General features: G+C 47.4%; 1 protein-coding gene across 1 annotated transcript in view; it reads right to left on the bottom strand.

The window, feature by feature from the left end:
* Positions 1–27,177, bottom strand: part of LOC130273682 (uncharacterized) — a 125,027-nt gene that overhangs the window by 91,459 nt on the left and 6,391 nt on the right. The window contains exon 2 of the mRNA XM_056520890.1: positions 24,652–24,792. Coding sequence (XP_056376865.1) covers positions 24,652–24,693 — 42 coding nt within the window. The 5' untranslated portion in view covers positions 24,694–24,792. The remainder of the gene's footprint in view (positions 1–24,651; positions 24,793–27,177) is intronic.

The following is a 27,177-nucleotide window of genomic DNA, read 5'->3' as shown; positions in this document are numbered from 1 at the left end:
GTTTGAGATGTGTTAGGTGCATAGAGGTTACAGAGAAGAAGCTGTTTACCCCCCAGAGAGCCCTCAACTATTACAAAACGCCCCATGAGATCAGCATAGTTTGAGGAAACCTGGAGTGGAAATGAGCGGGAGATAAGTATTGCCACCCCAGCGACCTTCGCATCAGGAGGCTACAAAGGACAGGGGGTATAAGTGGTGAAGGAATTGAAAAGAGCCTGATTTGTCAAACTGCGTCTCCTGAAGGTAGACAATATCAGCACATAGGGACACCAGCTCCCACTGTAGCAAGCGCCTTTTCAGTGGAAAGTTAAGGCCCTTCACATTTAAGGATAAAAGAGCAAAAGGTGAGAGACTATCCGATGGCGCCTTCCTGAATGATTCAAAATTGCCGTGAGTTTAAACAAGGCAATTTTATTGGAAATAGTGCAACATAAAAGTTTCGAATCCGGACCGGATTCTTCGTCAGGCAGAATGATTCACAGAAAAAATGCGCCAAGATTTAAATGTCCAAGTTGGACATTTAAATCTTGGCGCATTTTTTCTGTGAATCATTCTGCCTGACGAAGAATCCGGTCCGGATTCGAAACTTTTATGTTGCACTATTTCCAATAAAATTGCCTTGTTTAAACTCACGGCAATTTTGAATCATTCAGGAAGGCGCCATCGGATAGTCTCTCACCTTTTGCTCTTTTATACTTTCTATACCGGACTGAGAAGTTACGGGAATCGGATACCGAGGCTGCCACCTGTCACCGAGTCTATATGCCATCTCAGGTGTTGTACTCTTAGTACAACACCACACGGTAAGGTGCAATTTATCCATACACCTTTCTTGTTCATCCCGCAGTATTACACCAGGAGCGCACCTCTTTTCTTTTCATAATTGTTCTTCACATTTAAGGAGACACACTTAGCCATGGGGAAGGTGATAGAAGAGACAAAGCCAATACTGTGTAGTACTTACTCAGACCGCCCAAGAAGCTGCTCAGGATCAGGAGGAGCAAAATCAGCCAGAAGGGATCGTACAAGAACCCCTCACATCCGGAGAACCTAGAAAAGAGGAAGACAAGGAAAAAGGAGAAGACATAAGAGAGACAGACAGGACACACGAAGACAACAATGGAGAAAACAACACAGACAAAGGACAAATCCAAAAACTAACCAGTGACCTGAAGGTCAAAGTGGAGGCCAACAAACAAGGAGAGGGCAGGGAAAACACTCATTGGTTTAATTTCCCAGCCATTGCCACAGCCTCAGAAGGGGAAACAGAGTTACGCACCAAGGAGAGAACCACCAGAACAAGACAGCCCCCCCCCCAAAAAAAAGGCCATGCCAATGGAGCAAACTACAAGAAAGGTGTGACTATGTGAAAACAATATTGGAATGCAAACACGTTCGTGAAGAAATCAAAAAAAGAGGGGAGAGACCAGACACTGCCATTCAGACAATGGAAAAGAGTCCTCTGCAGCAAACCACGATGGAGTCCTCAGGGCAGACCAGAAGGGGTGCTCCGCTGCCCTTGCGTAGCAGATCTCCGCCCAGCAGTAGAACGTTTGGCTCTGACAGGTTGCCACACAGGGGAGGTGTTGGTGGGGGAGAGAGGCACCAGTTGAGGGGCAGGCAAGTCCAGGGAAGAACAAAAGGCTGGGAGGTCAGAAAAGGAGCTTAGTACAGCAGGGCATCAATCCTTACGAGCTTTAAGGGCAAATGGAAAGGACTATCTGTACGGGATCTGATGTGAGCGGAGGACCGCCAGAAGAGGTTGCAGCATCTTGCGCTTCCGTAGGGTAATCCATGACAAGTTCTGATATAATTGCACAGGAGCATCATCAAAGTCGAAGTTCCTCAGCAATCTGACCATGTTCATAATCGCCTCCTTGACTTGGAAATCAGCAACAGATGATGTCCCTAGGGGGACCATTGGAGGATTTGGGGTGGAGGGCCTGATGAGCACGAGCCAGTTTAATATGGTGAGATGGAGGTTCACCCAGAATCATATTGAATGTCGCTTCCAACGTAACTTGGAGATCCTCAGCTTGAGTCGCCTCAGAGAGACCGCAAATCCTGATATTATTGTGTTGTCCCAGGTTGTCCAGGTTCTCCACATGATCATGGAGGTCACTGAGAAAGTCCGACTGAGAGGCAATGGTGGACTGGAGATGGGCAATATAGGCCCTGGTGGTCTCACGTTCCTCCTCCAAGCCCTCGACCCTCTCAGAGACATGTTGGAGATCTTGACGGAGCACAGAAATTTCAGCTCTCAGAGATAAGAGAGCGAAAGTCCTCTTTAGTAGGGATTTGTGAAAGGAGTTGACTTCAGTCTGGAGATGGAGATGAGGAAGCCGGGACACCCGAACAAACCAAGTTCAAATCAGGGACAGCGTCCTACTGGGATGCAGCCACAGCAGGCGGAGTTGTTTCACAGGCAGCCAGGGAGGCAGAGGGACTCTGCTGTGCAGAGGAGTGTGGGGCCCCTTAAGAGTGCTTGGTGGGTGCCATGGGGCTTAGGGGAGGCAACAGGAGGAGGACTCCTAGCAGGGTCCCCAAGGGGGGATATAGCAAAGGGGTTAGGCACAATAGTCCAAGCTCCAGACTCCACAGAGGGCAACAGGGAGGCTTCCTGCATCCCAGCAGGAGCCGAATCCAGCACACAGACCGGGTCTCCTTTCAGGGAGATTGTATCCTCCCTCACCATAGCTGCCCAAGATGGAGATGGACAGTCTTGAGGGGGCAGGGACTGGGGGTCCCAGAGGCACTGAGAGGGTGAGTTCAGCCGGGCAACCTCCTCCAGAGGTGCAGGTACTGAGGGGCTCACTGGGAGATCCGCAGGGCCAGCGGAGGGAGCTGGAGTGCAGGCAGGAAGCAATGAGGCCGCGGGGCCCTCTGGGTAGAAGACGGCCTGTGGGGAAGATTGAGGCCGCTGCGCAGTACAGGCAGGGGATCGGAGGTCCGGCGTGGAGACCGGACACAGCTGCGGAGGAGCGCCCGAAGGATCAGGAGCAGATTCAGGTGCTGTAACAGCTCGGGTGAGAGCAGCGCCAACTGACCTGGAGCGGAGCTGCCAGATGGAGTCTGGAGCAGCAGACGGGAGGCCCAGATCCCTTGCAGGAGGCTGACTGAGGTAACGGGTGATGGAACCCGATGGAGATGGGGCTCGATGGCTAGAGGATCTCTTAGGGTGTCGGCGGGTGGTCCTCCCCAACTAGTAGAGGCAGGTCACCCCTGGAAAAGGCATAATTAAGGCCTCAGGGGAGTGGGAGCAGTTCAGCACGCAGCCATCTCTTCTCAGCGCCAAGCCACGCCCCGAAGTGTTCTTATTTAGATCACTTTGTGCATGGTTCACTAATTTATCATGTGCGACTTTTTGTGAAAAGTCTCACGGGCCACATTTAGAAGTTATCACAGGGCAATTCAACCTTGCCCTATATACAGTCATGGGCGAAAATGTTGGCACCCCGGAAGTTTTTCAAGAATATGAAGTATTTCTCACAGAAAAGGACTGCAGAAACACATGTTTTGCTATACACATGTTTATTCCCTTTGTGTGTATTGGAACTAAACCAAAAAAGGAGAAAAAAAAGAAAATTGGACATAATGTCACACCAAACTCCAAAAATGGTCTGGACAAAATTATTGGCACCCTTTCAAAATTGTGGATTAATAAGATTGTTTCAAGCATGTGATGCTTCTTTAAACTCACCTGGGGCAAGTAACAGGTGTTGGCACTATAAAAAAAAAATCACACCTGAAAGCAGATAAAAAGGAGAGAAGTTCACCTAGTCTTTGTATGTGTGTGCCACACTAAGCATGGAAAACAGAAAGAGGACTTGAGAACCAGAATTGTGGAAAAATATCAACACTCTTAAGGTTACAAGTCCATCTCCAGAGATCTAGACTTGCTTTTGTCCACAGTGCGCAACATTATCAAGAAATCTGCAACCCATGGCACTGTAGCTAATCTCCCTGGGCATGGACCGAAGAGAAAAATTGATGAAAGGTGTCAATGCAGGATAGTCCGGATGGTGGATAAGCAGCCCCAAACAAGTTCCAATGATATTCAAGCTGTCCTTCAAGCTCAGGGAGCATCAGTGTCAGTGCGAACTATCCATCGACATTTAAATGAAATGAAACGCTATGGCAGGAGACCCAGGAGGACACAGAGACATAAAAAAAACAAGACTACATTTTGCCCAAATAAACTTGAGTAAGCCAAAATCCTTCTGAGAAAACGTCTTGTGGACAGATGAGACCAAGATAGAGCTTTTTGGTAAAGCACATCGTTCTACTGTTTACCGAATACAGAATGAGGCCTACAAAGAAAAGAATACAGTACCTACAGTGAAATATGGTGGAGGGTCAATTATGTTTGGGGGTTGTTTTGCTGCCTCTGGCACTGGGTGCCTTGAATGTGTGCAAGGCATCATGAAATCTGAGGATTACCAACGGATTTTGGGTCGCACTGTACAGCCCAGCGTCAGAAAGCTGGGTTTGCGTTGGAGATCTTGGGTCTTCCAGCAGGACAATGACCCCAAACATACTGCAAAAAGCACCGAGAAATGGATGGCAACAAAGCGCTGGAGAGTTCTGAAGTGGCCAACAATGAGTCCAGATCTAAATCCCATTGAACACCTGTGGAGAGATCTTAAAATTGCTGTTGGGAAAAGGCGCCCTTCCAATAAGAGAGACCTGGAACAGTTTGCAAAGGAAGAGTGGTCCAACATTCTGGCTGATAGGTGTAAGAAGCTTATTGATGGTTAAAGGAAGTGACTGATTTTAGTTATTTAATTTGCATTAAAATATTAAGTTAAAGGTGCCAAAAATGTTGTCCAGACCATTTTTGGAGTTTGGTGTGACATTATGTCCAACTTGGCTTACTTCCCTCCCTTTTTGGTTTAGTTCCATTTATAGCCATGACTGTAACTATGCAACATTTAATATTGGCGCCCGCCCGCCACTCTCTGCAACATTTAAGGTAGAACAGTTCTGTTCACACGATCGTCACCAATTCAGCAACTTTTCAGCAAGAAAGCCAGTACAGAAGAAAGTACAGATTTGATGAATGCCCCTCTATGTTTGTATGGCCCTTCAGATGTTGCCAATCTACAACTCCCAGCATGCCTTGAAAGTCTGGACATGCTGGGAGTTGTAGTATTGCAACATCTGGAGGGCAGCAGTGGTTTCCAAACTGTGCCCTTCCAGCTGTTGCATAACTACAACTCTCAGTATACTTTTGGCTGTCAGTGCATGCTGGGAGTTGCAGTTATGCATCGTCTGGAGGGCAACAGTTTGGAGACCACTGTGCAGTGGTCTCCAAACTGTACCCCTCCCGATGTTGCAAAACTACAATTCCCAGCATGCCCAGACAGTCATGCATGCTGGGAGTTGTAGTTCTGCAACATCTGGCCCTTCAGATGTTGCAGAACTACAACTCCCAGCATGCCTGACTGGGCATGCTAGGAATTGTAGTTTTTCAACATCTGAAAGGGCACAGTTTGGAGACCCCTACAGTGTGGTTTCCAAACTGTGCCCTTCCATCTGTTGCATAACTACAACTCTTAACATGCCCTTCGGCTGTCAGTGCATGCTGATGTAGTTTTGCAAAAAAAAAGAAACAGGGTACATTCACACAAGCGGGGGCTTACAGTAAGTTACACACTGCGATTTTGAGCTGCAGCAAATTTCCCGCCGTAGCTCAAACTCCCAGCGGGAAACTCATAGTGAATTCATTTGCACAGCCCACTGTTCCAAAGACCTGTCAAACTCCAGTAGGGTGTAAATGCTCACTGCACCCCTTATTACATTCCGTGAGGGGTGTCGTTTCTGAAATCGGGTAACGTGTGGGGGTCATCTGTTCTGGCAGCATGGGGTGGCTATGTAAACGCACATATCCCCTGACTTCAATTCCAACCAAATTCTCTCTCCAAAAGCCCAATGGCGCTGCTTCTCTTCTGAGCCCTGTAGTGCGCCCACATAGCACATATGAGGTATTTCCATGCTCAAAAGAAATGGTGCTACAAAATTTGGGGGACTATTTCTCCTATTACCCCTTGTAAAAAAGAAAAATGTGGGGTAACACCAGCATTTTAGTAAAAAAAATCTAATTTGTGATTTTTAAGTACAACTTTAAGGAAAATTCATAAACACCTGTGGGGTGTAAAGGCTCACTATACCCCTTATTACATTCCTTGAGGGGTGTAGTTTACCAAATAGTGTGCCATGTGTTTTTTTTTTCCTGTTCTGGCACTGTGGGGGCTTCCTAAATGCAACATGCCCCCCAAAAACCATCTCAGCAAAATTCGATCTCCAAAAGCCCTATGTCGCTCCTTCCCTTTTGAGCCCTCTAGTGCACCCATAGAGCACTTTATATCTGTTACGCCTAGCGCTCCGGGTCCCCGCTCCTCCCCGGAGCGCTTACGGCGTCTCTCTCTCCGCAGCGCCCCGGTCGGTCCCACTGACCGGGAGCGCTGCACTGTCATGGCCGTCGGGGATGCGATTCGCACAGCGGGATGCGCCCGCTCGCGAATCGCATCCCAGGTCACTTACCCGTTCCCGTCCCCTGCTGTCATGTGCTGGTGCGCGCGGCTCCGCTCTCTAGGGCGTGTGCGCGCCAGCTCCCTGAGACTTAAAGGGCCAGTGCACCAATGATTGGTGCCTGGCCCAATTAGCTTATTGGCTTCCACCTGCTCCCAGACTATATCTGATCTCCTCCCATGCACTCCCTTGCCGGATCTTGTTGCCATTGTGCCTAGTGAAAGCGTTACTGTGTTTATCCATACCGTGTACCTGACCTCCTGCTTGCCTTATTGACTACGATTCTTGCTGCCTGCCCCGACCTTCTGCTACGTCCGACCTTGCTTTGTCTACTCCCTTGTACCGCGCCTATCTTCAGCAGTCAGAGAGGTTGAGCCGTTGCTAGTGGATACGACCTGGTCACTACCGCCGCAGCAAGACCATCCCGCTTTGCGGCGGGCTCTGGTGAACACCAGTAGTGACTTAGAACCGGTCCACTAGCACGGTCCACGCCAATCCCTCTCTGGCACAGAGGATCCACCTCCTACCAGCCGGGATCGTGACAATATCCACACGAGGTATTTCCTTACTCAAGAGAAATTAGGTTACAAATTTTGGGGGCACTATTTTTTCATTTTCTTGTCCCACTTTAACAAAAGTTTGTCAATCATCTGTGAGGTGTTAAGGCTCACTGTACCCCTTGTTACATTCCTTGAGGGGTTTAGTTTCCCATTTGTGCCATGTGGGGTTTGTTTTGCTGTTCTGGCACCATGGGGGCTTCCTAAATGTGACATGCCCCCCAAAAACCATTTTAGCAAAATTCACTCTCCAAAATCCCATTGTCGCTCATTCCCTTCTGAGCCTTCTAGTGCGCTCACAGAGGACTTTACACCCACATATAAGGTATTTCCTTACTTGAGAGAAATTGAATTACAAATTTTGGGGGCTGTTTCTCCTTTTACCACTTGTAAAAATGAAAAAAAAAATTGATCTACAAAAACATGTTATTGTAAAAAATTAAGATTTCTAATTTTCTCCTCCACATCGCTGCAATTCCTGTCAAAGTCATTACGTTTTTCCACCACAGCATACCCCCGCACCAAGGCACTAAAGAAGGAACAAGACTGATTGTACAACCAGTGATGGGCAGCAGGGAGATCATATTTGGCTCTAAAATCCTCCCATCTTCAGACTACTCCACTGGTGTTATCCAAGAAGTCATTAAAGGTAGTTATATTCCTAGCAACCCATAGTCTGTGAGCCAGGTTGCGAGTACAATGGTGCAGAGCGGGTGTATGCCACAGTTGGAAAAACTTAGAGAGACACCAAGGCATTCCACACAATTTGCACACTGCTTTCCAAGTAGCCAATGTGTCACTAAATAAAAAATTTTTTTTTAATGGATGAGGGTATGTCTTTATATGGAAGGTGAAATAGTGTCTTTAATGAGCCTAAGGAACATAGACTTTGCTCAAGTTGTGTGTTAGAGAAGTGTTAGGTTAAGTGTTAGTGTTAGGCAGTGTTATGAGCCCAGTCCCTTACGTGTCTAAGGAGCGCCAAATGATTGTACAGTCTCACATTTGGCACCTGCATCCCTCCCTCCTGTCTCCCCAAACATAAGCTGTTATACGCCACCCTAGGGCGTTTGCCTGCCCATATAAAAAATTTTAAGCTCCATTGAATCCTTTTAACATCTGTGTGCCGCAAAAGCAAAGGAATTGTCTGTATTGGATATAGTAGTTTGGGGAAAGTCATCATTTTAATGAGGTGCACCCTACCAGAGAGGGGGGAGTGAATGCCAGCGCAAAAGTTCTTAGCAATCAGGGGGGGATCATTTAGATTATACAAATATTGGGGTGTACGGCCTATCTTAATGCCTAGGTAGGTGAGAGAGTGTTTAGCTATTTGAACTGAGGATACTAGTAATGGAGTTGAGGGTCTACCACCTAGGAATAAGAGCTGGCACTTATCTATGTTTATTTTAAACCCTGAGAATGAGCCAAAGAGTTGTAATACCTCAAAAACTGCCCCTAGCTGTGTATCCGGATATTGTAGATATGAGGAATCATCTGCAAAGCAGTTTATTTTTATTTCTGAAGACCTTGATTCCTTCATAGACAGGGAGTTGGAGAAAGTACTGTGCTAGGGGTTCTAATGCAAGGTTAAAGAGAAGGGGCAACAAAAGGCACCCCTGTCTTGTCCCCTGTTGGAGCGGGAAAGGTTCAGAAAGATAACCGGGGAGATGGATGTGGGACATGGTTTTTTATATAAGTGTAATGTCCCAGTACAGAACATAGTCCTGTACTACACTTAGGCCCTGTCAGGTTGAGTCTCTCCTGCAGTGTCTCCCCTGCTGTTATTACAATGTTATTTACTGTAATAAGTATATAATCAGCATGCTAATGTATAGACAGTATAAAAGGACCTTTGGAGGACTAATGTAATTGTTGAAAGGACCTTTGAGATTTCACATGTTATGTTTATGTTACTCAGAGAGTCACCAGCTTAACACATGACCCGCAGCTTGACCTATGGGCTTTTGGCTCATTATAATTCTCCCCTTTTTTTCTCTTTGCTTTCTAATGGGGTACAGTCAAGACCAGATGTCTCAGTGCTAGTGTCCAGCTACCTGGTAGGTCTCAAATCTACCGTCACTTCCAGTAAGTCAAGTCTATGTCTGCTGTCGCTACCTACAGTCCAGTCAAGCTTAAAGTCAATGATCTAAAGTCCATTACAAGTATAATTGGTCCCAGCAAGCTGCGAGGTCCTTCTGTGTTCCTTGCCACCTCTCTGGGATTCTGGCAGAGCTGTAGAGACTATAACAACTGTCCGACCTCAATAAAGCCTCCGTTAAACCATAACCTGGTCGTGGACTCTAATTTCACTGCCTAGCCCTTGGGATAGCAGATATATGGTCTGGATGGTTCCCGATACCCAAAAAACACTCTGGTGTCACGAACATTAGGGGTTAAAAAACACCTTGCCCCTGGGGTTAATACCATCTGCCCCATCCACCTACACTGCTATACCCTGTGGTCCTGCCATTCACCCCATAAACCGTGGCTCACCACATAAGGCTGACAAAAATACACGAAAGGGCCCCGAAACAACCGCCCTCAATAGAACTATATCCAGCCAGGTCCAACCAACATTATGAAATCATTTTTCAGCGTCTAAAGCTAACAACGCCTGGACCTGGCTAAAGTATGGTTGAGAAGCTACTGATCCCTGAACTGCTAGCACTGTCCGAAGATTAGAAACAGCCACCCTACCCTTAAATGGGCACTGTCAGATACAAAAGCTTTTGATTTGTTGTAAAGCATGCAAAAGCAATAGGGTTTGCAATTGCTTTCATTAGAAAATTTTCAGTATTTCATACTGAAAAAGCCAGTCAAACTGCCCCCTGCCTGCTTGGACACATACTAGTCCTGCTGTGTCCAGGAACAAATCCTCCCACTGTCGGCTTGTGGTAAGAATCAATCGCTGCCTGAGAAGTCTCAAAGTTGCACTGGGCCTGTACCCAAGCCTGCTTCGTGAGAAAGGCGGTATATGCTTGCCTTAATGCAGATGTCATGTTCTCATATCGTTCCCTGGCAGCATTTTTATGGTAAGTGACATAAGAGATGTTGTTCCCCTCTAAAACTGCCTTCCCTGCTTCCCAAATGAGAAAAGGATCTAACATATGTTCCTTATTGCTTATAGCATAGTCTTCCCACCAGTGACCTAATAACGGTTTAAAATTCTCGTTGTTTACTAAATGGGAAGGAAACCTCCATACCATATCCGAGCCTGGCGGGAGCGTAGGTATCAAGTCCATTCCCACCAGAGCGTGATCAGAGATGACAATGTCATAAATGCGATCCATTGTCACCCGAGGAAGAAGATTCCTAGATACTAAAATATAATCTAATGTAGACCACGATTGGTGGGAATGGGAAAAATGAGTATATTCCATTCAGTGGGGTTATGGTGTCTCCAAGAATCAGTGAGTCCTGTCATGTGTATGAAGGATTGCAGATACAACTGAACATGAGGAGAAATAGTAAGATCTGTATGTTTCCTATCTTCTGATGCATGTAGAACAGTGTTGAGATCTCCCCCAACTACAATGTTTGATTCCAAGTCCCCCTGATAGCGAATCACCAGGACATAAAAAAAAATATATATTATTTTCTCACTTGTGGGCCATATACATTATATATGCTGTATTTGGTCTCCCCCTCCCTTAATAAGTGTTGCAGCATACCCTCGTCATCTTCCCAATGAGACAAAATGGATTGAGCTAGATTTTTATGAATTAAAATAATGTCACCTCCCTTCCTTCCTACTGCTGGCGAACCTAATACAGCCCCCACCCACCATTTTTTAAGGCTAAAAAAAATCTCTCAACAGATGTGTTTCTTGTAGTAGCGCCACCTCTGCTTTCAATTTCTGGAGATGATGGAGGACCATCGAGTGCTTCCCAGGAGACCGCAGGCCCTTCACTTTCCATGTAATAAATTTCATTACGATATATCAGCAGTCATAAGGAGGTGAATGCTGATCCCAGTATACATAGTTATTGTTACGCCGAGCGCTCCGGGTCCCCGCTCCTCCCCGGAGCGCTCGCAGCGTTCTCTCATTCGCAGCGCCCCGGTCAGACCTGCTGACCGGGTGCGCTGCGATATTACTCCCAGCCGGGATGCGATTCGCGTCCCCGTTCCCCGTCTGTGTTGTCCCGGCGCGCGCGGCCCCGCTCCTTAGGGCGCGCGCGCGCCGGGTCTCTGCCATTTAAAGGCCCGCTGCGCCACTGATTGGCGCAGCAGGCCTAATCAGTATTCTCACCTGTGCACTTCCTACTTATACCTCACTTCCCCTGCACTCCCTCACCGGATCTTGTTGCCATTGTGCCAGTGAAAGCGTTCCCTTGTGTGTTCCTAGCCTGTGTTCCAGACCTCCTGCCGTTGCCCCTGACTACGATCCTTGCTGCCTGCCCTGACCTTCTGCTACGTCCGACCTTGCTCTTGTCTACTCCCTTGTACCGCGCCTATCTTCAGCAGTCAGAGAGGTTGAGCCGTTGCTGGTGGATACGACCTGGTTGCTACCGCCGCTGCAAGACCATCCCGCTTTGCGGCGGGCTCTGGTGAATACCAGTAGCAACTTAGAACCGGTCCACCAGCACGGTCCACGCCAATCCCTCTCTGGCACAGAGGATCCACCTCCTGCCAGCCGAATCGTGACAGTAGATCCGGCCATGGATCCCGCTGAAGTCCCACTGCCAGTTGTCGCCGACCTCACCACGGTGGTCGCCCAGCAGTCGCAACAGATAGCGCAACAAGGTCACCAGCTGTCTCAACTGACCGTGATGCTACAGCAGCTATTACCACAGCTCCAGCAACAATCTCCTCCGCCAGCTCCTGCACCTCCTCCGCAGCGAGTGGCCGCTTCCGGCTTACGATTATCCTTGCCGGATAAATTTGATGGGGACTCTAAGTTTTGCCGTGGCTTTCTTTCGCAATGTTCCCTGCACTTGGAGATGATGTCGGACCAGTTTCCAACTGAAAGGTCTAAGGTGGCTTTCGTAGTCAGCCTTTTGTCTGGGAAAGCTCTGTCATGGGCCACACCGCTCTGGGACCGCAATGACCCTGTCACTGCCTCTGTACACTCCTTCACGGAGATCCGAAGTGTCTTTGAGGAACCTGCCTGAGCCTCTTCTGCTGAGACTGCCCTGCTGAACCTGGTCCAGGGTAATTCTTCTGTTGGCGAGTATGCCATCCAATTCCGTACTCTTGCCTCCGAATAATCCTGGAATAATGAGGAACTGTGCGCGACCTTTAAAAAAGGCCTATCCAGCAACATTAAAGATGTGCTGGCCGCACGAGAAATTCCTGCTAACCTGCATGAACTTATTCATCTTGCCACCCGCATTGACATGCGTTTTTCCGAAAGGCGTCAGGAGCTCCGCCAGGATATGGACTTTGTTCGCACGAGGCGGTTTCTCTCCCCGGCTCCTCTCTCCTCTGGTCCTCTGCAATCCGTTCCTGTGCCTCCCGCCGTGGAGGCTATGCAAGTTGACCGGTCTCGCTTGACACCTCAAGAGAGGACACGACGCCGCATGGAGAACCTATGCCTGTACTGTGCCGGTACCGAACACTTCTTGAAAGATTGTCCTATCCGTCCTCCCCGCCTGGAAAGACGTATGCTGACTCCGCACAAAGATGAGACAGTTCTTGATGTCTACTCTGCTTCTCCACGCCTTACTGTGCCTGTGCGGATATCTTCCTCTACCTTCTCCTTCTCTGCTACGGCCTTCTTGGATTCCGGATCTGCAGGAAATTTTATTTTGGCCTCTCTCATCAACAGGTTCAACATCCCGGTGACCAGTCTCGCCAGACCCCTCTACATCAATTCTGTTAACAATGAAAGATTGGACTGTACCGTGCGTTACCGCACGGAACCTCTCCTAATGTGCATCGGACCTCATCACGAAAAAATTTAATTTTTGGTCCTCTCCAACTGCACTTCTGAAATTCTTCTTGGATTACCGTGGCTTCAACGCCATTCCCCAACCCTTGATTGGTCCACAGGAGAAATCAAGAACTGGGGTACTTCTTGTCACAAGGACTGTCTTAAATCGGTTCCCAGTACTCCTTGCCGTGACCCTGTGGTTCCCCCTGTATCCGGTCTTCCTAAGGCTTATATGGACTATTCTGACGTTTTTTGCAAAAAGCAAGCTGAGACTTTGCCTCCTCACAGGCCTTATGACTGTCCTATTGACCTCCTCCCGGGTACTACCCCACCCCGGGGCAGAATCTATCCTCTGTCTGCTCCTGAGACTCTTGCCATGTCGGAGTACATCCAGCAGAATTTAAAAAAGGGGTTTATCCGCAAGTCCTCCTCTCCTGCCGGAGCTGGATTTTTTTTTGTGTCCAAAAAAGATGTCTCCCTACGTCCTTGTATTGATTACCGCGGACTTAATAAAATCACGGTAAAAAAATGCTACCCCTTACCTCTTATCTCGGAACTCTTTGATCGCTTACAAGGTGCCCACATCTTTACCAAACTGGACTTAAGAGGTGCTTATAATCTCATCCGCATCAGGGAGGGGGACGAATGGAAGACCGCATTTAACACCAGAGATGGACACTTTGAGTATCTGGTCATGCCCTTTGGCCTATGCAACGCCCCTGCCGTCTTCCAAGACTTTGTTAATGAAATTTTTCGTGATCTCCTATATTCCTGTGTTGTGGTTTATCTGGACGATATTCTGATTTTTTCTGCCAACTTAGAAGAACACCGCCAGCATGTCCGCATGGTTCTTCAGAGACTTCGTGACAATCAACTTTATGCCAAAATGGAGAAATGTCTCTTTGAATGTCAATCTCTTCCTTTCCTAGGATACTTGGTCTCTGGCCAGGGACTACAAATGGACCCAGATAAACTCTCTGCCTTCTTAGATTGGCCACGCCCCTCCGGACTCCGTGCTATCCAACGTTTTTTTTGGGGTTCGCCAATTATTACAGACAGTTTATTCCACACTTTTCCACTATTGTGGCTCCTATCGTGGCTTTAACCAAGAAAAATGCCAATCCCAAGTCCTGGTCCCCCCAAGCGGAAGACGCATTTAAACATCTCAAGTCTGCCTTTTCTTCCGCTCCCGTGCTCTCCAGACCTGACCCATCTAAACCCTTCCTATTGGAGGTAGATGCCTCCTCAGTGGGAGCTGGAGCTGTCCTTCTACAAAAAAATTCTTCCGGGCATGCTGTTACTTGTGGGTTTTTTTCTAGGACCTTCTCCCCGGCGGAGAGAAACTATTCCATCGGGGATCGAGAACTACTGGCCATTAAATTGGCGCTTGAGGAATGGAGGCACCTGCTGGAGGGATCAAAATTTCCAGTTATCATATACACTGATCACAAGAATCTCTCCTATCTCCAGTCTGCCCAACCACTGAACCCTCGCCAGGCTAGGTGGTCGTTGTTCTTTGCCCGTTTTAACTTTGAAATCCATTTTCGCCCTGCTGACAAGAACATTAGGGCCGATGCCCTCTCTCGTTCTTCTGATGCCTCTGAAGTAGAGGTCTCTCCGCAACACATCATTCCTCCGGACTGTCTGATCTCCACTTCTCCAGCTTCCATCAGGCAAACTCCTCCAGGGAAGACCTTCGTTTCTCCACGCCAGCGTCTCGGGATTCTCAAATGGGGACACTCCTCCCACCTCGCAGGCCATGTGGGCATCAAAAAATCCTTGCAACTCATCTCTCGATTTTATTGGTGGCCGACTCTGGAGACTGATGTTATTGATTTTGTGCGGGCCTGTACGGTCTGTGCCCGGGATAAGACTCCTCGCCAGAAGCCTGCTGGTCTCCTTCATCCTCTGCCTGTTCCTGAACAGCCTTGGTCACAGATTGGTATGGACTTTATTACGGACTTGCCCTCATCCCGTGGCAACACAGTTGTTTGGGTGGTCGTTGATCGATTTTCCAAGATGGCACATTTTATTCCTCTTCCTGGTCTTCCTTCAGCGCCTCAGTTGGCAAAGCAATTTTTTGTACACATTTTTCGCCTTCACGGTTTGCCCACGCATATCGTCTCAGATAGAGGCGTCCAATTCGTGTCTAAATTCTGGAGGGCCCTCTGTAAACAGCTCAAGATCAAATTAAACTTCTCTTCTTCTTATCATCCCCAATCCAATGGGCAAGTAGAAAGAGTTAATCAGGTCCTGGGTGACTATTTACGGCATTTTGTTTCCTCCCGCCAGGATGACTGGGCAGATCTTCTACCATGGGCAAAATTCTCATACAACTTCAGAGTCTCCGAATCTTCTGCTAAATCCCCATTTTTCGTGGTGTACGGCCGTCACCCTCTTCCTCCCCTCCCTACTCCCTTGCCCTCTGGTTTGCCCGCTGTGGATGAAGTGACTCGTGATCTTTCCACCATATGGAAAGAGACCCAAAATTCTCTTTTACAGGCTTCATCCCGGATGAAAAGATTTGCTGATAAAAAAGAAGAACTCCCCCCATTTTTGCTCCCGGAGACAAGGTATGGCTCTCCGCTAAATATGTCCGCTTTCGTGTCCCCAGTTATAAACTGGGACCACGCTATCTTGGTCCTTTCAAAATCAAGTGCCAGATCAACCCTGTCTCTTACAAACTCCTTCTTCCTCCTTCTCTCCGTATTCCCAATGCCTTCCATGTCTCTCTCCTTAAACCACTCATCCTTAACCGCTTCTCTCCCAAAGTTGTTTCTCCCACTCCAGTTTCCGGATCTTCTGATGTCTTTTCTGTGAAGGAGATTCTAGCATCCAAGACGGTCAGAGGTAAAAGATTCTTCTTGGTCGACTGGGAGAATTGCGGCCCTGAGGAGAGATCCTGGGAACCTGAGGACAACATCCTGGACAAAAGTCTTATCCTCAGGTTCTCAGGCTTCAAAAAGAGGGGGAGACCCAAGGGGGGGGGGGTACTGTTACGCCGAGCGCTCCGGGTCCCCGCTCCTCCCCGGAGCGCTCGCAGCGTTCTCTCATTCGCAGCGCCCCGGTCAGACCTGCTGACCGGGTGCGCTGCGATATTACTCCCAGCCGGGATGCGATTCGCGATGCGGGACGCGCCCGCTCGCGATGCGCATCTCGGCTCCCGTACCTGACCCGTTCCCCGTCTGTGTTGTCCCGGTGCGCGCGGCCCCGCTCCTAAGGGCGTGCGCGCGCCGGGTCTCTGCCATTTAAAGGGCCGCTGCGCCACTGATTGGCGCAGCAGGCCTAATCAGTATTCTCACCTGTGCACTCCCTACTTATACCTCACTTCCCCTGCACTCCCTCGCCGGATCTTGTTGCCATTGTGCCAGTGAAAGCGTTCCCTTGTGTGTTCCTAGCCTGTGTTCCAGACCTCCTGCCGTTGCCCCTGACTACGATCCTTGCTGCCTGCCCTGACCTTCTGCTACGTCCGACCTTGCTCTTGTCTACTCCCTTGTACCGCGCCTATCTTCAGCAGTCAGAGAGGTTGAGCCGTTGCTGGTGGATACGACCTGGTTGCTATCGCCGCTGCAAGACCATCCCGCTTTGCGGCGGGCTCTGGTGAATACCAGTAGCAACTTAGAACCGGTCCACCAGCACGGTCCACGCCAATCCCTCTCTGGCACAGAGGATCCACCTCCTGCCAGCCGAATCGTGACAGTTATGACTATAGTAGCCCCAGAAAACATGGTGCCTCTTAGGGGTAAAGGGGGGGGGGGGGGGGGGGGTAAACCTTAATAAAATTAACCAGAAACCCACAAACCAAAACAAAGAATCCTTCCCCGCCCCACATATCCGGGCTTCCCAAGCCCAAGCGAGAAATAACTATTAAAGACTTCACTTTTTTCGCAAATGTCCAACGGGTCCTCGCAATCCCAGTGATTAATGTTATTATATAAATACATTATGACAATGCGGAGGAAAGGCCCCTCCCCCGACCTTGAAAGAAGAGAAGGCACTAAGATGGTAGAAGATATTAAGGTTCAGTAGGGAGGCATGAAAGAGGGTGAAAAGGGAAAAAGAAAAACATAAAAAAGGGAGAGTATAACAACACAAGGAGAGAAAGATAGGGAGATAAAACAAGACTATCAATGGAGCCAAGAAACATAACATGGAAAGTATTCCTATTACTACTATATAACATAATCATGAAAACAAGAGTCCTATCTTTAAGTATGTGGCAAGAAGACACATGGGGGAGATTTATCATTGCTTTTAGAGCATTTTTTTTGTCTATGTTTTGGCGCAGTTCAGGCCCATCTCTAATGCCAGACATCAACGATCACAGTGATGTCCGGCTTTAACCCCTTAGACACCGCAATCAAATATGATTATAGCATCTAAAATGCAAGCAAAAATGTCCCGGCAGCTCTGTGAAAGTAAGTAAAAACACCTAACCTTCCAAATTCAGGACCTGGGAAAGTATCTACTTCACTCCCTCACAAGCATCTTGAAAAAGTGTATGGGGTAGAGTTTTTCCCACCACAGCAGCGTTGCGCAAAAATCTTCATCCTGCTGCACCTTCTTGATAAATAAGATGTACGCTAGGCAAACCCACCACCCAAATAAATGTGGTAAAATAGCTGTACCGGAGAGATTCTTTGATAAATCTGGGCTGGTGTGTGCAAAAAACAGTGACTAAAATATAGATTTAGGATCCAAGTCCCGCATAGTCAAAAGCAGAACAAAAAAAAATTAAAATGTAATAGTTAAAACTAAACAGCCGAGCGTCCAGTAGTGAGTCCCGGGCTATTCTCTACCAAACTAGGAAGAGTTCAGCAGCCATGGCCACACTAAGATTATATAAATTGCAGCAGATAATAAAAGAAGAGAATAAGAACACGGAGGATGATGCTCTGTACCTATTTATCTAGCACAGGTAACCTCCATCCTAATAATGAAGAACCAAAAGTGAACAAAAGATCAATCCAACTCACTCCATCGCAGTAGTCGTCTGTGGAGGGCTGACGTGGCGTCTTTGCTTGTTCTTCTCAGTCACTGCATTGGCCTCCACAACTGCCCTCAGATTCAGCACTGCCTGGGCATCCTCTGACGTGCGAAATGATTCAGTCGTGTCATCAGGTTTAAAGATGCGAAGTGTCGCTGGGTATTGTAGGATCAGTGATGAGGTCATTTTTGTCACGATGCCGGCTGGCAGGAGGTGGATCCTCTGTGCCAGAGAGGGATTGGCGTGGACCGTGCTAGTGGACCGGTTCTAAGGCACTACTGGTGTTCACCAGAGCCCGCCGCAAAGCGGGATGGTCTTGCTGCGGCGGTAGTGACCAGGTCGTATCCACTAGCAACGGCTCAACCTCTCTGACTGCTGAAGATAGGCGCGGTACAAGGGAGTAGACAAAGCAAGGTCGGACGTAGCAGAAGGTCGGGGCAGGCAGCAAGAATCGTAGTCAATAAGGCAAGCAGGAGGTCAAGTACACGGTATGGATAAACACAGTAACGCTTTCACTAGGCTCAAAGGCAACAAGATCCGGCAGGGGAGTGCAGGGGCAGAGATCAGATATAGTCTGGGAGCAGGTGGGAGCCAATTAAGCTAATTGGGCCAGGCACCAATCATTGGTGCACTGGCCCTTTAAGTCTCAGGGAGCTGGCGCGCGCGCGCCCTAGAGAGCGGAGCCGCGCGCGCCAGCACATGACAGAAGGGGACCGGGACGGGTAAGTGACCTGGGATGCGATTCGCAAGCGGGCGCGTCCCGCTGTGCGAATCGCATCCCCGACGGCCATGACAGTGCAGCGCTCCCGGTCAGCGGGACCGACCGGGGCGCTGCGGAGAGAGAGACGCCGTAAGCGCTCCGGGGAGGAGCGGGGACCCGGAGCGCTAGGCGTAACAATTTTCTTGTATTCGGCCAGAATAAGTGCCTTTTCTGCATAGTTGAGGTACTTGGCGATCACCTGTCTCGGTCGTGCATCAGCCGAGGAAGACAGATGGAGATTGCGGTTTCTGCAGTCCCAGCCTATGGGCTCATTCTACAAGATAGCAGGCATTTAGTCTCAGCGCCTGTGGCGCCTTCAGCACAGATGGTATGTAACTGGTGCGCTGGGATTGATTCAGGCAGCCCCCCTAATCTCCGATTGCTCCTTCTCGAGCGATTTTCCAAGTCATCTGTTTTCTCCTGCAGAGCTTTAGTGAGTCACAGGGATTGTTGGAGTTGCTGTTTGGTAGACATTATTTCCTCCTCCGCCACACTCAATCGTTCTTCTAGATCAGCTACCTGCCCAGTATGGAGAGAGACATCCCCTTGCACTGTGGATAGCACTGTGGCGATGGTGCTGTCTAGCTGTTGCTTAATATCAGGTAGCATGAGTTTGGCTACCTCTGTGGCCAGAAGAGTGGCTAAAGCCTTAAACGATATTGGCAGTCCCGGTATGAGGATATCTTCCTAATCAGACATAGAAAGAGGTGCGGCTTCTCCTTGTGAAGCAGCCGTAGTTTGCAGAGGGTCCTAACTTGTGGCACAAACCGCCGCATTCTTTCCCGCGCCTACTTCCCCCTGTTGCAGTGGTGGACGCTGGCCTTGTAGAAAATGATACGCAATACGAAAATGTTTTCAAGTGTCAAGTGTGATCTGTATCTATTACTGGTTACTATTGGAGATGGAGTAGAGCCTCCTTATTGGACACACTTACACCCTGGTGAGCTTTAAGGTTTAATCCGTTGTTTGCCACATAATCTTTCACCGTGTGCGGGGTAGGCCACTTCTTGACAACTTCCACCTTTTCAGGATTGGGTTGGACCCAAGGAATGAACTTGAGGTTTTAGCAAGTGACAATATGGTGACCCACGGGTGTATGGCAGACCGGTGTATGGCGGTGTGAGTAGTGGGAACAGATGGTATTAACCCCGGGAGCTAGATGGTATTAACCCCTATTGTTTGTGATGCCAGTGTGGTTTTCGGGTTCCGGAACACCACATGCCAAGATTCTCTGTTATCCCAGGTGCTAGTAGTGAAATGAGAGTCCACAACCAGTTATGGTCAAACGGAGGCTCTTTACGGAGTATAAGATAGATGGAATTATCTTCACAGCTAAGGCCAGATTTCCCAGAGAGGTGGCAAGAACCCAGAAGGACCTCGCAGCTTGCTGGACCAATATACTTGTAATTAACTAGACTTGAGATTGGAGTTGACTTGACTTTAAGTGACAGCAGACATAGACTTGAGACTTACTGGAATGACTGTTGCTTTTGGGGTCTTCCAGATGCTGATCATTTGCACTGAGATCTCTGGTGGTGGCTGTACTCAGTGAGGTATCATAAGAGCTAAGAGAGGGAATTGTAATGGCCGCCCCTTTATATAGTGGGGGCTGGACTAAAGCCCATTGGTCAAGCTGCGGGTCATAGGTTAAGCTGGTGCTCTCTGGGAGAACATGTGACAACAAATCATGTGACAAAATAACATAACATGTGACAATCCCACAGGTCCTCTGCTCTATCTATACATTAGGTGACTATCTAGGGATAAAAGTGATATACACACATTATGGAACAACAGGGGGAGACCATGCAGGGGAGCCCCCAGGTCACTGAGGGACTCAACCTGACAGGGCCTAAGGGTAGTACAGGACCAAGTCCTGTACTGAGACATCACATTTGATGGCTTAATCTTCAGCCCGTGCTTGATCAAGACTTGAAAGACGACCAACAGATGACTGAGGTGTTCCTGGTAAGACTTGGAATACACAATAACATCGTCCAGGTACAACAAGACACTTTGTAAATTCAAATGACCCAGGCACCTTTCCATCTGATGCTGGAATGTAGCAGGGGCATTGCACAGCCCAAACGGCATACTTTTAAACTCGAACAGTCCCATGGGTGTCATGAAGGCAGTCTTTCCTTGGTCCTCCACCACCATGGGCACTTGCCAGTATCTGATGGTAAAGTCCAGGGTGGAGAAGTAAGCAGCAGACCCAAGGGCTGTGAGTAACTCCTCGATCCTTGTGAAGGATAAGCATCTTTATGTGTGACAATGTTCAGTTTCCTGTAATCAACATAGAAGCGGATGGTTCCGTCTTCCTTCTTCACCAGGACAAGTGACGCCGCCCAGGGACTCTGACTTTCTTGAATCACGTTCGCCTCTGTCATGTCAGCCAGCATTTTCTTGACAGTCTGGTACATGCCTGGTGTGACTGGACGGTGCCTTTCCTTGATAGGTGGATTGTCGCCTGTGAGGATTCTGTGCTGGATTACGGACGTATGTCTGAAGTCTGTAGGGTGTTTAAGAGAAATAAGGTGCATTCTCCTTTAAGATGCTTTTCACTAATAAAGTCCCGTACACTTTCTGGCGCAAATTTCATTCACATCGGCATGCAATTTTCTGACAATACTGGACACAGTTCAGACTGGGATGGTACTTTAGGCATAACCTACCAACAAAAGGCCAGTGAACACATACAGAGTTATCAAATATAAACAACAATTTAACCCCAGTGGGGGTGTAGACAAAAACCTGTATAACAGTATGTGTTCTAATAAAACATAACTTTTAATCAAAAATATAAAGTAGAAACAATACCACACGATTAAATTCACTAACCCAATCACACTGATGTCACATTTGTGACACTGAATAGACATATCCCTAACCAAGCCAACCTTTTGGTCAGTATATTTGTTGGTCATGTGCCTTAATAAACATCAATAGAGTGCTGTCTACATATAGTTGCATGGAGTGTAGTATTGCTTGCCTACTATATAAATATGTGGAATGCTTTGGCAATTTATATAGCCCTTCTCAAACGACAACCGTCTCACTCCTCTAGACAACTCTGTAGCTGACAGCACCAGTTATTATTTGGTGATGACCACTTTAATCAAAAATCACCACTAAAGTGACATAATCCATGATGGAAACTGTCTATTTCATTCCATGTTTATGTAACCCAGTCACTTTTGCACACTGACCAGTATCTGCTGTGCACCGCAGGTTTGGACTTATTGGCTTATGTCGCTCACTAATAAGTGTTTAGAGGTACAGACTATGAGGACTCATTATTAAGGATGTATTGGGAAAGCATTTAAAAAGTCAGGCTGTCACACCCCGACATGTTTCGCCACTCACGTAGCTTTATCAAGGAGATTACTGACAGTATTGAGTGTCAATGGGAAATGAGCCCTTTTTATATCCATATCCTAGTGATGTCATCATCCCCTTGGCTAATGGTCAATCTTTTTTCCAGTGGCCAATATGATCCAGTAGTGATTCTCTGATTGTCCAAACAGAACACCTAATATTAACTTTGGGTCTACCTAACCAATCTGTATGCCCTTTCTTGCTGACATCAGATGCCACTGGTGATGTTTATTGAAGGATTTCAGTTAGTACTCACCTCCAATCAGCTGTACTGTTCATGTAAACATCCACCGCGTTATTGCAGGGATGTTCCGGCTGTCGGAGATGTCCAGGTCATGTGACGCTGCTGTGCTCACATGATCCCTGTGTATCAGATCGCGCCTGCACATCTATGTATGAGCCGTGCCAAAGTCTCTCGCGCATCGGCAGATGGCTTGTACCGTATTTACCATGCACACAGTTGGACCATCTGTGCCGTAATCCCTATATGTTGGGCGCATACTCAGACACTGATCCAAACCACTAATTAAAAACCAAAGAAAACTATAAGTACATATTCATATTGAGTAACTAGAAATTAAATAATTAAAGAAAACCAAAAGTGCAAATTCATATTGGGGGCTGGAGATTAAATGTCATACACATAGTTATTGATGTCATGCACATTGTAAGTATTAATTTAGTAAATAATATATGTTATAAAAATGCAAGATTATTTAATGTGCTACATGGGTAACTTTTGGAGATCACTTCACAAATGATCATTGGCCTGAAGGTTGTGGACACCAATCAACAGTCATATGGTAGTCAGAATGGAATAGATGACCATTGCTTAGGTGTCATACAAATATTTATTTAATGTTATACAAGGGAAACCTATGATTTTAATAATTAAAGGAAAAAGGGGAGGGGGGAGGGTCACTCCACGAGCGACCATTGGTCAGAGGATGTAGACATCTATAATCGATTATTCATCATCAAGTTATGGAATAAATAACCATTTTTCATTTTTAGACACCCAAAATAAGGAGGGTTTTTTATTTCTCTACCAAAGTAGTCAAACCCATATTTAGTAAATTATACGTGAAAATGTGTTAGTAAAGGTATAAAATGGGTTAATATACATAAGGATGTGTTTTAATGAAGGCATCAAATAAGTAAGTATTCGTAGGTAAGTATATGCATTAGATCAATGCTGTGTACATGAATCCCTCATTCAAACCTGTAGGGTTTAAAGTTTTTAGTAAAAAAATCCACTTTGATTCCTCCTTTTGGACCGAGTTTAATTTGACTTAGGCCCAAAAATGTTAGGTTCCTCAGCAGGGGCATAGCTAGAAACCGCAGGGCCCCGGTGTGAAAAAATGCCCTGGACCCCCCCCCCCTACCACCTGACAACCCGCTTCCCCAATCCCGGATGACCCTTTACTCAGCCGCACAAAGATATCAGTGACTACAGCACTACCGTGTCTTATATTAACTTTAGTCACGAAAAACACACTAGGGCTTATTTTCAGGGTAGGGCTTATTTGCGTATGGTATGTACATTGAACAACATACCGTACATTGCCCCCAAACATCATCCCTTGCCCGCCCGCCGGTTTATCAGCCCAGTGCTGCACCTCACATTGGGGGACTAATCGTACCGTATGTCACCCGCGAGCGCTGCTTCTCCCCCCCTGCCAAATAACTATCAGCCACTGCGCTGTACTCTGTATTCCTGTGCCGCAAATATTAAAAAACAAACTTTGACTTACCTTCATCCTCCGTTCCCCTGTTGCTAAGGAACCGGCCTCATGGTCCCTCCGCTGTTCTTGCTGCTTCCTGGTGTTGGGACATCTCAGAGCCTTCAGCCTATCACCGGCCGCAGCGATGTCCCGCCTCTGCCAATGATAGGCTGAGCCCACTGTCATGTAAGAAGCCGGCCAGCTTCTTACATGACAGTGGGCTCAGCCTATCATCGGCAGAGGCGGGACATCGCTACGGCCGGTGATAGGCTGAAGGCTCTGAGACATCCCAACACCAGGAAGCAGCAAGAGCAGCGGAGAACAGTGATGCCAGTTCCTTAGCAACGGAGGAACGGAGGACGAAGGTAAGTTAAAGTTTGTTTTTTAATATTTGCAGCCCGGGCATTGCCTAGGTCTTATTTTCGGGGTAGGGCTTATATTGCAGCCCATGCCGATAATCCAGCTAGGGCTTATTTTCGGGGTAGGGTGTATTTTGGGGGAAACAGGGTAATAGGACACAGTCAGGAGAATACACAACAAAATAAGTGACTAACAGGCAGGGCCATACAGACAAAACAGGCATTGAAGAATAAGCAGCCCATTTTTCTGGAGGGGGTCCAACTGCTGGGACCCCCACCAATCCTTAGTTCCAGTTGCTCTCCAGTTGTTATAAAGCTGTAACTCCCATCATGTCTGGAGAACCTCAGGCATTATAGGAGTTGTAGTTTTGCAACAAATGGAGAGCCACAGATTAGAGAACAGCATCACCCATCAACACTGTAGAACTAACAAGTGACTACAGCTCTGATGTGACAGTCAGGAGAATACACAATGATATCAGTGACCTGAGTGATGTCTTCTCTGTTGTCTTTTCTTTTCTTCCTCATCTGGTCCAAACGTCAGGACTTCTTCCAGCTCCATCTTCTCTGCAGAGTCTTACATCCAGACACCATTGGTTCCTCAGTTTGTCAGTAGATCCTCATCCTCTGTATGAAGACAATAATCATTATTATTTTGCTAAATACTGTACCTCCTGCATATAATACTGCCACACACTGTATCCCCTGAATATAAAACTACCATCAACTGTACCTCCTGCATATAATACTGCCACCTACTGTACCCCCTGAATATAATACTGCCACACACTGTACCCCCTAAATACTGTCACTGACTGTACCCCTAAATATAATACTGCCACCTACTGTACCCCCTGAATATAATACTTCCACACACTGTATCCCCTGAATATAATACTGCCTCCTACTGTAACCCCTGAATATGATATTGCCACCTACTGTACCCCTGAATATAATACTTCCACACACTGTATCCCCTGAATATAATACTGCCTCCTACTGTACCCCTGAATATAATATTGCCACCTACTGTACCCCTGAATATATTTCCACACACTGTATCCCCTGAATATAAAACTACCATCCACTGTACCCCCTGCATATAATACTGCCACCCACTGTACCCCCTGAATATAATACTGCCACCTACTGTACCCCCTGAATATAATACTTCCACCTACTGTACCCCCTGAATATAATACTGCCTCCTACTGTATCCCCTGAATATAATACTGCCACCTACTGTACCCCCTGAATATAACACTGCCTCCTACTGTACCCCCTGAATATAATACTGCCACCCACTGTAGCCCCTGAATATAATACTGCCAACTACTGTACCCCCTGAATATAATACTGCCACCTACTGTACCCCCTGAATATAATACTACCTCCTACTGTACCCCCTGAATATAATACTGCCTCCTACTGTACCCCCTGAATATAATACTGCCTCCTACTGTACGCCCTGAATATAATCCTGCCTCCTACTGTACCGCCTGAATACTTCCACAACTGTACCCCTGAATATAATACTGCCTCCTACTGTACCCCCTGAATATAATACTGCCTCCTATTGTACCCCCTGAATATAATATTGCCACCCACTGTACCCCCTGAAAATAATACTACCACATACATTACATACACACACACACACACATCATTCATACAGTACATACACACACACATACATAATGCATACATACACACATCATACATACACATTTCATACATACACATATCATTCATACACCCGCCGCCTCCAGTTCCCCCCCCCCACAGAATACATCTCCACACATCATACATACATCTTGTTTACACACATCTATCATTCATACACACACATCATTCATACATCATACATACAGTACATACACACATCATACATGCACGCACATCATCAAAATCTACTGAAGCAAATATGCAGCAAAAATACGCACATGAACGCACCCTTAGGGTAGGGTCACATGTAACAGATCAGTAGTGTATGTTACTCTGCTGATCCGTCAATGACTTGACCCTATAGTGTGCCTCCAGCTGTTTTCCCCCATGTCCTGCTTGCAGCAGCAATCTGCCATTACACAATGTCTCAGAGTACACTGCATGTGCCCATGGTGACTCGCAGGTCCCTGTGTGGCTGCTTGTTAGTGGCAGATTGCTGTTGTGAGCAGCACACAGGGGGAAAAACAGCAGGAGACACTCTATAGAGTCAAGTCATCGGTGGATCTGCAGACATGTAACCCTACCCTAATGTTAATCTGTACAGGGTGATTTATGATAAGAGAGGTTTCCACAATATATACATTTTTTTCTCTAACTTAAAGGAATACTCCAGGATGCAAAATTTTCAGACTGCCGGCAGTAAAATAATAAATATATATACGCACCAGGGGAGCGGCCTCCACCGCGATCCTTTTCCTGGTTGCCGGTGAGTCACGCTGCCGCTCAGCCTATCGCCGGCCAAGACAGGACTTCGCTGCAGCTGGTGATTGTCAGTATGCCTCACCAACCACCGGCAACCAGGAAAAGGATTGCGGCGGAGGCCGCTCCCCTGGAGGCACCAGGGGAGCGACAGCAGGTATGTATATTTATTATTTTACTGCCAGCAGTCTGAATGAAAATTTTTGCATCCTGGAGTTCTCCTTTAAGATATTTACTGTAAGCCAGTGTTTTCTAACCATGGCACCTCCAGCTGTTGCAAAACTACAACTCCCAGCATGCCCAGACAGCCTTTGGCTGTCCGGGCATGCTGAGAGTTGTAGTTTTACATCAGCTGGAGGCACCATGGTTGGAAAACACTAGCTTCTGAGGTCAGAGGATGTCACTATGCGCAACTACTATGAAGTAATAGCAGGAGTTACTGCGCTAACTTCATAGCCCTGCCGTAAATGAACAGCGCTTCATGCTCCCTTTTTACACCCCCCCCCTGTCCTCCTCCATGCTCCTTTTTTCCACCCCCCTGTCCTCCTCCTCCATGCTCCTTTTTTGTACCCCCCTGTCCTCCTCTAT

The sequence above is a fragment of the Hyla sarda genome, chromosome 5 (assembly GCF_029499605.1).
Source record: "Hyla sarda isolate aHylSar1 chromosome 5, aHylSar1.hap1, whole genome shotgun sequence".
NCBI classification, from domain to species: domain Eukaryota; kingdom Metazoa; phylum Chordata; class Amphibia; order Anura; family Hylidae; genus Hyla; species Hyla sarda.
This window is presented reverse-complemented; position numbering and strand designations above follow the sequence as displayed.